Raw genomic sequence first — 12,757 nt, forward strand, 5'->3', positions numbered from 1 at the left:
CGCACCACCGAAATGAGCGCACACAGATGTCTTTCTCGTCTGCTGTATGATTTATCAACACTGTTAGCTACATTCTTTACATCACTATGCGTAATAGCAGGTGTTCTGCTGTTTCTCCTGCATAATATTGGAATAGTCTCCACATCAACGTGACCTGGCTGATGATTGTCACTTGGTGAGTAAAACTTGGGTTGAAGAGAGAACAAGCAAAGGCAAACGGTGTAATGTAGTTTAATAAAGCGTAGGCAGGGTAGAATATGCAATTAGGCGTATAAATACAGTATCATCAGGGACAAAAATATCACACACACACAATCAAAATGTTTGCTCATTGTTATTTATTCATAATATATCTTTTGATAAAATACACTTTGTTTACAAGTGCTGATTACTATATTACATTCACCTGCATTGTAATTGGAGACTTTTAAATATCTAAAACAGCAAAAATGACACAGACTGCAAGGGGAATGCACCCTTCATATCAGGGTCGGGGTCAATTCAAGTTTGAATTCACTTAGTGCACAAAGGGAACTGACATTTAAATTGACCCGAACCCTGCTTCATATGACAAACATGATATTTCAAAACCATTTTTGATTGCCCACGACACATATCCTAACCAACTCCATCCTAGGCTATATATAGTCCTCTAAAATGTACTGTATACACAACCGATTGCTTTAATAAGCCAATCATAGTTACAGTAGAAAGACAAAGGGGAGTGCTGAATAACGCTTTCAATCCTCTCATACTTTATGAGATGTCAGCTGCCTTTTTTAATGTGTGAGGATTTTTTTTATGCAACCAAATCCCCAGCATGACTCATCACAGACACACATCAGTCAATAGAACATCATCAATTATACAACAACATAAATCCAAGACCAGATGCTGGGTTGACCAAATTTCTATTACAAAGAGGATATTTAAATTTACTTGGAGATCAAATTCATAAAATAGGAGTGTCAAAAAGTGTGCATTACTACTGTAGGATATACGTTAACACTCAATCATAATAAATGGGCTCTTTTATACTTTCAGAAAATATTAAACCATAATATCTGAGCCATGGATGAACTTCCTGAAATAACTTTTTATAGTTGAGTCACTTGACTATAAATGAAGACATAAACTCCCCTAAACACACACACAAACAAACACACACACGCACACACGCACACGCACACGCACACACACACACACACACACGCACACACACACACACACACACACACACACGCACACACACACACGCACACACACGCACAACACACGCACAACACATGGGCCTGGATTCATTCCACTGACCACTTACAGTACAAACAGTGCCTTGAAAATGTATATTTCTTAACAGGCATTTTCCCCCAAATAAGCACAATATGTGTAAGACACAAATCAATGCCCCATGTGTAATTGAACAAAGTAATCAAAAAGAGCATACACCTCAGAGGGTAAAAACATTCCAGAATAGACTTCTGTGGAAAATTTCATGTACAGATCCATAAAAAACTAGGGTCATACAGAATCAGAACACCGGGGGATTTTAGTTACAAAAGTTGTACTATATAATGTGGCCACTCTGAACAAAAGCATAGGAAAAAGGGATAGCCGATATATTATTCTAGTAAATACCCTGTTATTTTTCTAAAAATCATTTGTAAATAGATTTTTTTATATTAAAATATATTACTTAAAATATATTACTTTGTTGAACTAGTCAGACATGAAAAACAAGATCTGATCATTTCGTTTTCATAAGGTGACTTTGGCATATTTACCATGGATGGAAATTATTTCTATAAAACATACCATCTTTAGTTTTAGGCAGACAATTTCAAAATATGATTGATACATTTTGATTTTATAATTGCAATCAGCATGCACATCCATATGGTGTTCCTTTAATCTATATGTAGTAAATTGTACCTCCCTCTCAAACTGTATTCCTGAAGCCTATACAATTTAAACGGTTTCATGATAGTACAGCATTTAGCGTTTTAACACAACATTATTCTAAGAGATATAAACCCTTTTGTAATTAAACATAAAGTTGGATATGCTTCAGCAAGGTACTGTACATAAAGCTAAGCTTGAAAATTAATCTCTAAATCTAGCTGAAAGAAAGCCAATATTTACAGTGCAAAGAATCGAAACAACAACAAAAATTGTCATGTTCTCTCCTCCCCTCTGAGTGTTTTACTGTTCATCACTGCTAATACTTACTATACTTTACAAAGACAACAAAGTAAGAAAACACATCAAGACAGAATATCTACAAGTCTAGGCTTTTTGAGGAGGCAATGTTGGCTCACTATGTAAGGACTGAGTAATCTTCACACATGACCTTAGACTGAAATGGTAAAGACCTCAGCTTGCTCCTCGGAGGGCACAGTTTATCCATTGGTGAAGTGCTTTTATGTTACATCATGTTAGAGCAAAAGAGCTGTACACTACATGTTTATCTGGGGATAGGGGTCATTCAGGTCCTTTGCCCAGCAACTGTTAGTTCAAACATAGGCTATGTGCAATTCTTAAAAGTTTGATATATTTTCTCTCATTTAAAGTATGATTTGAAATTATAGTACTCTGTTTTTTATATCTGTAAGAATGTGTCCAGTACTGTAAATAATATATAGAGAAATCAGTACATTTATACTCCGGTCACTCCCCTCCACTTACACAAGCCCAAGTGGCAAGTGCAACCAATGTTTTCACTTTAACTCCCTTCTTCTCCCTTAAAACATTGTAACTTAGACCCCCATAATAAAGAACGGCAGTCTTAACATAACAACATTGTCATTACGTTCTACAAAAATAGCACATTCATTTTTTTTTTTCATTTTTCATTTTTTAAATCTTTAAAAAAATAGAGCACAATAAGCATATCCAAGTGCAAAATATTGCCGCAATTCAACATTTGTCTCAAGTCTGAAAGACGGTGCTGACTTGCTTTGAATTGATCAAAACCACTAACTTGAATTGCACAAAACAAACCACTCTTTCTCAAATGGAATAGGTGAAACAATAAATCATCCAGTGTAAATGCTTGCCTCCCCAGTGACAACCACAAACTGTGTATTTGGGCAGAGTATATGGCTGTGGTGCATCACCCTGTTAACAGATTTGTATGGATGGTGAATGACCTGATTCTGGATTGTGAAAAAAAACTAATCTAAATCTGTCATTGTTATTATTATACTTTTATCGTACCACTAAACACGATACACACAGTTTTGAAGGGCCAATGCAATCATCATGGCAGAAGGCCCCACATCCCTTACACATGATCATAGCCTTCAGTCGGCAGTAGCATTTAGACTGGACGTCCTCCATGCCAGAGCCCTCCATAAACGACTGCTCTGGCGATGCCTCACCCTGGTTACTGTGGTCCAATGAATGACCGGCCGGTATGGTTGTGACCGTCACTGAGAAAGACATCACACTCCCCGTGCCGCCACCACTGTCACCAGCACCTGATACAGAGGGGGAGGATCCGGCGCCTGAAGCACTGTTGTTCAGAGCATGAGGTACAGACATGCTGATGGTGCCGCCGTAGCACGACCCCACTACTGATTCCTGATTATCCAGCGTTCTCTGGGTTTGAAAGGCAGGCGGACACTGGTGACTGGGGTCCGTCCCCACGTGGGGCGATATACGATATGGCTCTGTATTCCCCTGTTTACTATTGCAGAGTTCGAGGTGCCTCCTGTGTGATGGAGCGAACGGGCTGGTTTCTTTGGCTCTTGTAGAAGTGCCGTTGTTGTCTGTGCTGGCTGCGCTGTCCACCGACTCAGACTTGATCCTGGAGCAGTGCTGGGAGCGCGCAGTTTCATCTGTTTTTGTGATTGCGTAGCCCTGCTGCTCCACCTTAACCCCAGGATGGTTGGAGTGAGGTTTCCCCATCGGGTCCTCCCCTTCGTTAGCCACTTCCTCACCCTCTGCGTGCTCCCTCTTCAGGTTTGCCAGAGGGGTGTTGGTGATGGCAGTGAGGTGGGATCGTTTGCTGCTCTCGGACCCTCGCCCGTATGTGGAGACGTTGAGGAGGTAGTGGCCTGTCATAGCAGGCCTGGGCATCCTCTTACGTCCAGGGAAACCCACAGAGAACCTGGAGCTGCCCTGACACTCCTCAGAGTGGCCCAGCTGAAGGCCTGCGTACTGGGGGGGTTGAGATCCCAGGACCCCGTAAGGCTGGGTCTGTTGGGCCCTCTGCATCAGAGCCTGTAAGATCTGCTCCTGGGTGTCCTTGTCAGGCATTTCCCTTTGATGACGTGTGAACTCTGTGAAAATACGCAAAGTGGACTGGTTAGGGACCTGCTGTTCTCCAGCAGCAAAGTGCTGGCTCTCACTGCCTGACCTGTGTGACCTTTTCCCTTTTTCGTTGGTGGGGGTGACCTCCGCCTTGGCCAGTGGCTTTGGGAGGATCTGCTCGATGGGGACATCTTTTCCCTGGAGGAGTGAAGTGACGAGGGGGTTGTTGGCAGGGATCACAGAGCTGACCCTGGCCATAGAGCCTCCGGATACCCCCAGACCACACAAAGAAGAGGCAGAAGAGTAGGTAGTTGGCTGGGCAGTTGACCGCAAAATGGATGGGTTTGACAACTTCTGAATGTTCTGAGGGTCTATCAGAGAACCTGTTTTAATATCGCCAGCTGAGTAGCCTCTCTGTTTGTCATCAGTGAAGATGGCTCTGCTGGTGGCGTGTGAGGTTTGAGACTGGCTGAGGTCAAACTGCTGGGAGGAACCTGAGGATCGGGTGGCTGGTGTGGTAGACTGATTGCTGGTGCTGCTGGCTGGCAGCCTGGTCGCTGACTGTGGCTGTGTTGAGCTGTGAGTGTAGGGTCCAGTATGGGGAAGAGGTTGTGCCTGCTCTCCACTGCCCCCTCCTGGCCCCGGGCCTGGTATTGCTCCTTTAGATGAGGAAGAGACGGCAGCTGCGGCTGCTGCTGCGCGCTGGGCCCTGGCTAGCTGAGCTTTAGCTTTGATGTCAGCCAGAGTGCGAGCGCCAGGGCGGCCAGGACTGCTGAGAGGGACGGGGAGGGGGGTCCTGGGTGAGACTGGACTTGGGCTTGGAGATGCAGGAGTAGGTGGGATCCGTGACACAGGAATCTGCAAAGTAACAAGAGAGCATGTTTTAGTTATGGGGCTCACACAGTGATGTGTTAGATATAACACATGCACATTTTAAATCTGAAATATAATAGCTATGAACACATTAAGAAACAATATATAAACACTGACTGGACAGGTTTACCTTAAGTGGAGGTACTCTCTGGGCTTCTGTTATTGTATCTGTTGGAGAGGTTGATACAGGTGATGCTGGTTGAGAGATACGGGGCCTCTTCTCTGGAGTCAGCTCCACTTCCTGGTCACTGGAAGACTTCCTTTTCAACGGCTCTGGGGATGCAGTGGATACCGGGTCAACAGAGACTCCTCCCTCTGGTGCAACATCACCATCTTCACCCTCCCCACTGGGCTTGTCCACAGACGCAGGTCTGTCCTCGGGGCAGGCTTCTGGAGAGCTCTCCTGGGTAGGGGACAGGGAAGTTTCAGATCTGTCTTTCGTCTCCTGCTCCTTTTGCTCCTCTTCAGGTGGAGTCACTGTTGGGACGTCCTCCTTCTCCTGCTCTGGTCTCTCAACAGGTGGTGTCACTGTTGGGACGTCCTCCTTCTCCTGCTCTGGTCTCTCAACAGGTGGTGTCACTGTTGGGACGTCCTCCTTCTCCTGCTCTGGTCTCTCAACAGGTGGAGTCACTGTTGGGACGTCCTCCTTCTCCTTCTCCGGTCTCTCAACAGGTGGTGTCACTGTTGGGACGTCCTTCTTCTCCTCCTCCGGTCTCTCAACAGGTGGAGTCACTGTTGGGACGTCCTCCTTCTCCTTCTCCGGTCTGTCAACAGGTGGTGTCACCGTTGATGGAGCTGTGCAGGGAGTCTTGTGTTCAGTGGACTCGGGTATCTGTGTCTTCTCTGGGACCACTGGTGGGACTTGCTGTTTTTCTGGAACAGGCTCTGGTTTAGGAGGCTCTTTGGGTAGTAATAATCTCTGCCTCCTCGTTATAGCACCAATCTGGCAGCTGTCTTCAGTGACCTTGGGATCTTTCAGTGCTGAGACAGCAGGGCCTGTCTGCGGAGGAGGCTGGGGTCTGGATGGCTCCCGACTTAAATCAGCCTCTGTCAGCTCTTTAGATTCCTCATAGCTGAGTCCAGAACTAGGGAGAGAATGACATAAAGAAGGAGAGAGAGAGAGAGAGAGAGAGAGAGAGAGAGAGAGAGAGAGAGAGAGAGAGAGAGTGAGGCAGATACCATTGTTGAATACATTTCTATATTAGCTTGCATTAAACACAAAATCTCCAGTTGTTAGGCTAAAAAATAATATGACAATAACTGCTTTTTAGATTCACGGTGGAATTCCAGGCCCCAAATTTGCTTACTTTTCACCATAGTAACTCTCAAAGAAGCTTTCCTTCCAATGCTCCACCTTCTTCTCCTTCTCAATCTCCTGTCGCATTCTTAGTTGGAGCTCAGGAGTGAATTCCCCTGTGAAGTGGTTTTGAGAACATGAAAACAAGATAATCCAAAATGAGTCACTCATGAGTAATAGATTCATTTTTTTCTTTTTTTTAATATGCATGTCTTTAAAGCAGTCACTGACCTTCTGCCAGTCTCTCCTTCCAGGATTGCGCTGCAGAGGTGAAGAACTCATTGTTCAAGGCAGAGCTGGTGACCTTCAGAAGCCCATCCATACAGGCCTGTGTGTAGGAGGAGACACATTTTATCCATAACCATGATCATCATCATTAAAAGAATAGTTCACAAAATAACCATCTTTCCTCACATTCCTACTGCATTATGTATAATCATGACATCTCTCTTGCTGAAACCAGTAAATACACTATGCAGTATGATGTGCCATGGGCATATTATCATGTGTGTAGGCTACAAACTGTATGTCCCGTGAGTGAGTATACTAAATTTGTGCATCTCCAGCCACTGAAATGTGCTTAGAAATTCAGGCCTACCTGCTGGTCTACTTCAGGCAGCAGTTTAAGAAGCCTCTGTTGGCACTCTGGGGGCAGGACAGAGAAGGTGTGCTTGTTGATGAGGGCCCGCAAGTTGGTGTTGACCAGGATGGAGTCTGGAGTCTCCACATCAATTTCTGCACACTTGTTACGCTTTAGTTGCCCTACAACACAGAACAGCAGAGGACATACAGACACTGCCATGCATCACTGTATCTAAATGACAAGGATGACCTGGATAGGTTTACTTACGTGCACTAAGTCGACTGGACCTCTGGGACATCTTCCTGGTGCTGGCAGTGTGACAAGGCTCTGTTTTGACAGAAGAAGAGGAACTGGAGGTGGAGTTCTGAGGACTGGCAGGGCAGCGTTCTGACTGTTCCAGTTCCCATGCTGCTGATATGACAATGAATCTTGTTTATATGATGACATACGGTATTTGCCTTCTATTGCCTTTTATAGTTAATAAGTCCCTGTCTTTTTACAATACAAAAAATAGCTGCATAAGGTAACTGTGTTTGTGTATATAGTTGCAACACTGCTTAGTGTATACAGAACATGTTGTGAAAGAATGTGTGATGATGTCATTCATAGAGATGATTCATGTTTCCTGTAAATCGCCACCTACCGGTCTTTGTGGCGATGGTGTCGGCCATGTCTTTGACTGTCTTGAGGAGCAGTCGGGGGCTGGAGGTGGTGGGCATTCCCCCCTGCCTGCGCTGGTTTCTCTGCTGCTGCTGCTTCAGGGCCTGTGAGACAACAGGGAGAATGAGGAAAGAAATGACAGTTATTTACCATTGCCATTTTACACCTCAAATGTTGTGTTAATGTGATTTAGTCCAGAATCATCACCATTTAAAAATGTGTTATTGTCTGACAATCTTGCAATCTGGCAATCCAACTGACAATCTTGCAATCCAACAGGCGACTGAATTCGAATACCACACAAGAAATGTAGGTATTCAAGCGCAATGCATGCACTGCCTTTCTTTCTTTTAGCCTCGCCTTGACTATTCAGAATATATCAGATGCAGATGGAAAATACACATACTGTCTACTACTCTATGCCTCGCCCGAAGCCAAATCTTTATCTGCCTAGAGTTCCTTTTGCCTAATAAACCAATAAAATTGGTCTTACATAGCTGAAAAGTCCAGAGATACAGATGGAATGAATTAGGATCTGTGCTATCTAATGAAATCTAATTACATGGAACACAAAAGGTGAGGAGTGGCCAATAGGAAAATGTTGAAAGTTGTGAGAACATTAATAAAACTAGCAAAAGGCATTTTCCCCCTGACACCCCATTGTGTTTGGACTTGGAATAACCTGTTATAGTCATAGTAACAGAGGTACATCAATATAACAAGCACAATGAACACAATGGAAGTTGTTCATCACTCAATTTAAACAGGGTGTAGACTAGAGAAACACAAACAAAAAGACCCAAAAGCAAAATATTAATTTCATATTCATCTATTAAAACACAAACTTGTGTCTTCCTCAAAGATAGCATGATGACAAACAGTAAGACGTTCAGGCAGCCAGGCGCTGTAGAAACAGGTCCACAACTGTTCTTAACCAGCGAGTCTAGAGCCATGCATCAGTCCTGTACCTGTTTGAGGGCTTTCTTGCTGTGCTTCTGTGAGGGGGAGATGAGCTTGCTGGGAGGGACAGAGGGAGATGAACAGCGTGGCTGAGGAGACGAGGGCTGCGACTGCAGCTTTGACGGCACTGTAAAATACAACACAGCAATCAACAATACAATACAAATCGCAAGACAAATCTCATTTGTCACTGTCCAAAACAGTTTAAAACAGACATACTGTACCATGGAACAAATGCAATGTGGCCTTAATATACTCCATCTACTATATTGCAAAACAACTTCACTGCTGGTTATTTCCTTGTCGCTACAAGGCTTATAGCTTCTTTTTCTAACTCACCGTAGTTGCACCCCTCAGACTTGTCTCTTTTTGGTTCTTTTTTTTGCATTTGCTCTGATGGAGCTTTGCACTGATAATAAAAGCAATTGACAATAAAAACAGAAAACAAAAACTATTATTTCCTGGTGTTCTGAAGCGAGGTTATTTGTTCAACGGTTCCTCGACCTATGCATAATGAGGAAGTGGTCACAGATCATGATTTCCTGTTAACAGTTGCTTAGGCTAAATGTTCAACAGACAATGACAAACAATGAGCGCCTAAAAGCCTAAATGTAATTGGAATGTTATTCAAAATATTCCACACATTCAACTGTCTTGGATAATGGTATTATAATGCTTAACCAACGTACATATATTTACTTTTTTTTTTTTTTACACACAAAATGTGTGAAAATGATACTGTTAGTGACATACCTCTCCTCCTCCACCTTCCCCTCCTGCCATCCTGGCTATTAGCATTGTTGTTGTTTTCTGTGCTTCTGGAGTCTGAGAGGTTGTCACTGCTGTCCTCAGACCCCTCCTCAGACAGCTCTTTCACCACATCTGAGATGTCCTTCTATGACAAACAAAGAATATAAACACTTACAACATCAATAACATCCATAACTTTGAATGACTTCTAACTTCCAGAGTAATGAACGATGCTTTGTGTGATCATCCCATTGTTAGAAAGACTCTCTGTTTAACTTTGCTCTACTTTTGATGCCTCCCAAAACAGCCTTGTAACTGATTAGATAAACTGTGGGAAAGACATTGCACAATGATAATAACAAAGAGTGAGAAAGACATTTTTTCATGAATGCTTTTGACATCTAATCATTTTGACAATGTGGTGCTGACTAGGAGTAAAATATTTCATAGCATACATCTGGAAAATCTATCTCACATTCATTCAATAAAATGTGGCATTTCAGGCTTTTTCAAGAGAGGTGGAATGAGCAGACATAATGTCAAACTGTGCAGACAAATAATTAATATTACAATAATAACATATTTGTTATGAACCTCTCTCTTGAATGAGAAGTAGGCTAAGCTTAGGCAAAGCTTAAAGCTTAATTCACAGAAACTAACTTTCAATGTGTAGACCCCCATTCGGCCGGGAACTTTGTAGAAGATCCCCTCTTCACCACGGGAGTTAGTGTGGAGCATTGCATTGAGACACGCCAGCGGGGAAGTTCCACTAGATAACACAGGAGAGTAAAGCTGATTATAATACTCAGACCCCAAATGAAGCAGACAGCTGAATGGCAGCTGAGGAAGGGGAATACAGTCTGTTCCTGTATTTGGGAAAAATGGTTGTGTTGCACATAAGGAGAGATTGCCTAAAACAACATAGGTAAATACTCAATGAAACCTTCTCTCAATGAACATTTAAAATAGCTAGGGCCAATGCATTGTTTTTTTTTTAATTGGTAGGGTAAATGAAACATGCATTGACAGCCACTATACATTTGAAAACGAAGACTGAGTCAATCCAGCTCAATTCAAATAAGGTTCATAACGGCCTGTCTTGTTGTAAAGTCCTGTCATAACTATAAACACTGCAACACCAAGGCTATGTTTATTAACTAGTAATTATCTTTGTTAACAAAAAGGTCTCGGGCTTAGGGGATCCAAAAGTGAAAACTTCATAGTGATGTACTCTTGGTACTAAATATATATATATATAAGTTACTGCTAAAATTATTAGCCTGTGCTGTTTGAGATGCCTGACATGCAATTGATCAAGGACATGTTAATAACATGCAAGGTAAAACCAAACAAAACGATATTGCGGTGAGTTTATTAAGGGTGGGGGGGACTAGCTTTTTCTTACCTTCTGGATGTCAACAGTGACAATGAAACAAAAAAAAGAAATAAAATAATTAGAATTATATGAATGTAACAATCACTACGAAGTAAAAAGTAAAACGAAAGCTAGGTGGGAATTCAATCAGAGAGAGAAATATGCATTGCTCTTTATAAACACTGTTCGGACTGAGTAGGATCCTGTGGGCCTCGGCAATCTCAGAAAAGCCCTTTTATTTGATCACTGACCTAAGACAGCAGAGGCACCATTTACCTTATTTCTTTCAGTCTCTCTCTTTGGATCACCTGCAAGATCTCTTTGTGGCTCATGGGTGTGTTAGGGTACTTCTCCAACACCTGAAAGAATACATATACATCATATGTTGTTATTTTGAATATAAATCAATATCTAAAGACAATAATGGCATAGTTTCACCAATGCAAAAGTTTGATTGCTGTTTAAAACTGTTGTAAATTGTGTTCTGTCCTGCCTGCTCACAACTCCTGCCCAGCTGTTTAAGCGACAATGAAATTGTGTATTGTGCATTGGCCAGGGAATGAAACATCTGGTATACTGCAATGATTTCACTAGAGCATGGTGTACTTCCTTGTGCATGTGTATGTATGTCTAAGAGCAAGACCATTATCACACCATCATTAGTATGCTTATGTTCTGTACTCTGTAGATGAGCTAGCTACCATACAATGAAATAAAGTCATAAGCTGTCTGATGTGTGTCTTCGCCTAACCAGGCTGACACTGACAGCTAGCTAGCTACTAAGTTAGCTAGCAAAAGCAAGCTGGTTTGCGACTCTGATTTGATCGTTCTAGCAGCTTTATACTTTGTGTCTATGGACAGGACCGATAAGAGAGACAACATGAACGTTTCAACGTATTTTATTACTTAATAAAAGCTAGTAAGCAGGCTGTCTAGCTATATGTAATGCTAGTCCAGCTAGCTGGCTAGGCTAGCTCTTTGGAGTGTTTACTTTACACGGAACACAGACATGTCATGCGCATTGATACGTCTGCGGTGCGGTCTAAACAAGAATCCTATCACTGCTACAGTCTAGAATTTCTTGGCTGGTTTAAAACTTCAACGAAAGAGCAAGCTACATTAAGACATTCATAGCGGTTTGCTCTAAATGAAGACACAAAATGTCTAGTTAATCTTATAATGGACTTCCATGGCTTTGCCGACAACCAGGCCTTGCGTTGCATACGCAACATTTCGTCTGCACCAGCGGGTCATGAACTCATAAACACAGTTGTACAAGTGAAAACAAGCACAACAAACGTTGATTAACGAGCAGTAATACCGTTTTAGCTGCTTCTGCCCATGTCCTCCCCTTCTTCTTCTTCTGTCTCTCCCTCATCGCTGCGGTCTTGTGCAGAATAGTGTTGAATTTGACAGTGTTTCTGTTATGTTGAAATGTTGCTTTAGTTACCGCGCAAGACCCACTGCTTCTGCCATATTGGGCTTCTACTGTAAGGAGTGTGTCATGTGACCCAGAGAGAAACGTCATCTTACTGTACAACTGACAGCTGTCACGGCAAAGACCAGTCTAAACACAAATACACACTATAGAGCTAGATTGAATACACTACTATTACCAGTATAATGTAAGATTGAATAATACCGTTCATTGGCAAAAGTCACGTTAGAAATGATAAACATTTATAGACCCCTAACAGTGAAGAAAACTACTTGGGATGTTTTTGATTATTGTTTTTGATATTATTATTTTTTTCATTATCAGAGCATGACTATTTCTCTTATTGACAATGTTTTTGTCATTATCAGAGCATGGCTATTTCTCTAATTCCCTGGCCCTCTGATGTTACAAAATTGGAGGCACTAATTGATCAGCTACTGTTTATTCAGATGTTTCACCACACAGCTCAACTTTTAAGTCATCTGCACAAGCATATGATTATGAAAATAACAAATCATGAAGAGCTCAGCTTTGCAACATCGTTTTCAACAAAAGCTTGCATATATTTAA

The 12,757-nt window shown here is 42.3% G+C and overlaps 1 protein-coding gene across 5 annotated transcripts; it reads right to left on the reverse strand.

The window, feature by feature from the left end:
- Positions 1 to 1,088: 1,088 nt before the first annotated feature.
- Positions 1,089 to 12,218, reverse strand: asxl2 (ASXL transcriptional regulator 2). 5 transcript variants are annotated; one of them, XM_083683382.1, is made up of 13 exons: positions 12,071 to 12,218; positions 11,026 to 11,108; positions 10,035 to 10,143; positions 9,378 to 9,519; positions 8,633 to 8,751; positions 7,648 to 7,768; positions 7,272 to 7,415; positions 7,020 to 7,183; positions 6,653 to 6,749; positions 6,432 to 6,537; positions 5,765 to 6,209; positions 5,255 to 5,725; positions 1,089 to 5,109 (listed from the first exon to the last, which is right to left on the reverse strand). In XM_083683382.1, exons 1-13 carry the CDS (start codon positions 12,125 to 12,127, stop codon positions 3,205 to 3,207), a joined length of 3,963 nt encoding a protein of 1,320 aa, XP_083539508.1. In that variant the 5' UTR covers positions 12,128 to 12,218; the 3' UTR covers positions 1,089 to 3,204. The 5 variants fall into 5 exon arrangements, with proteins under 5 accessions (XP_083539508.1, XP_083539509.1, XP_083539507.1 ...); XM_083683383.1 differs by having other exon boundaries at positions 5,255 to 6,209; positions 7,272 to 7,331; XM_083683381.1 differs by having other exon boundaries at positions 5,255 to 6,209; positions 7,272 to 7,412.
- Between the last annotated feature and the right edge of the window lie 539 nt (positions 12,219 to 12,757).

This window comes from Argentina silus (genome assembly GCF_951799395.1).
Source record: "Argentina silus genome assembly, chromosome: 13".
Lineage (NCBI taxonomy): Eukaryota > Metazoa > Chordata > Actinopteri > Argentiniformes > Argentinidae > Argentina > Argentina silus.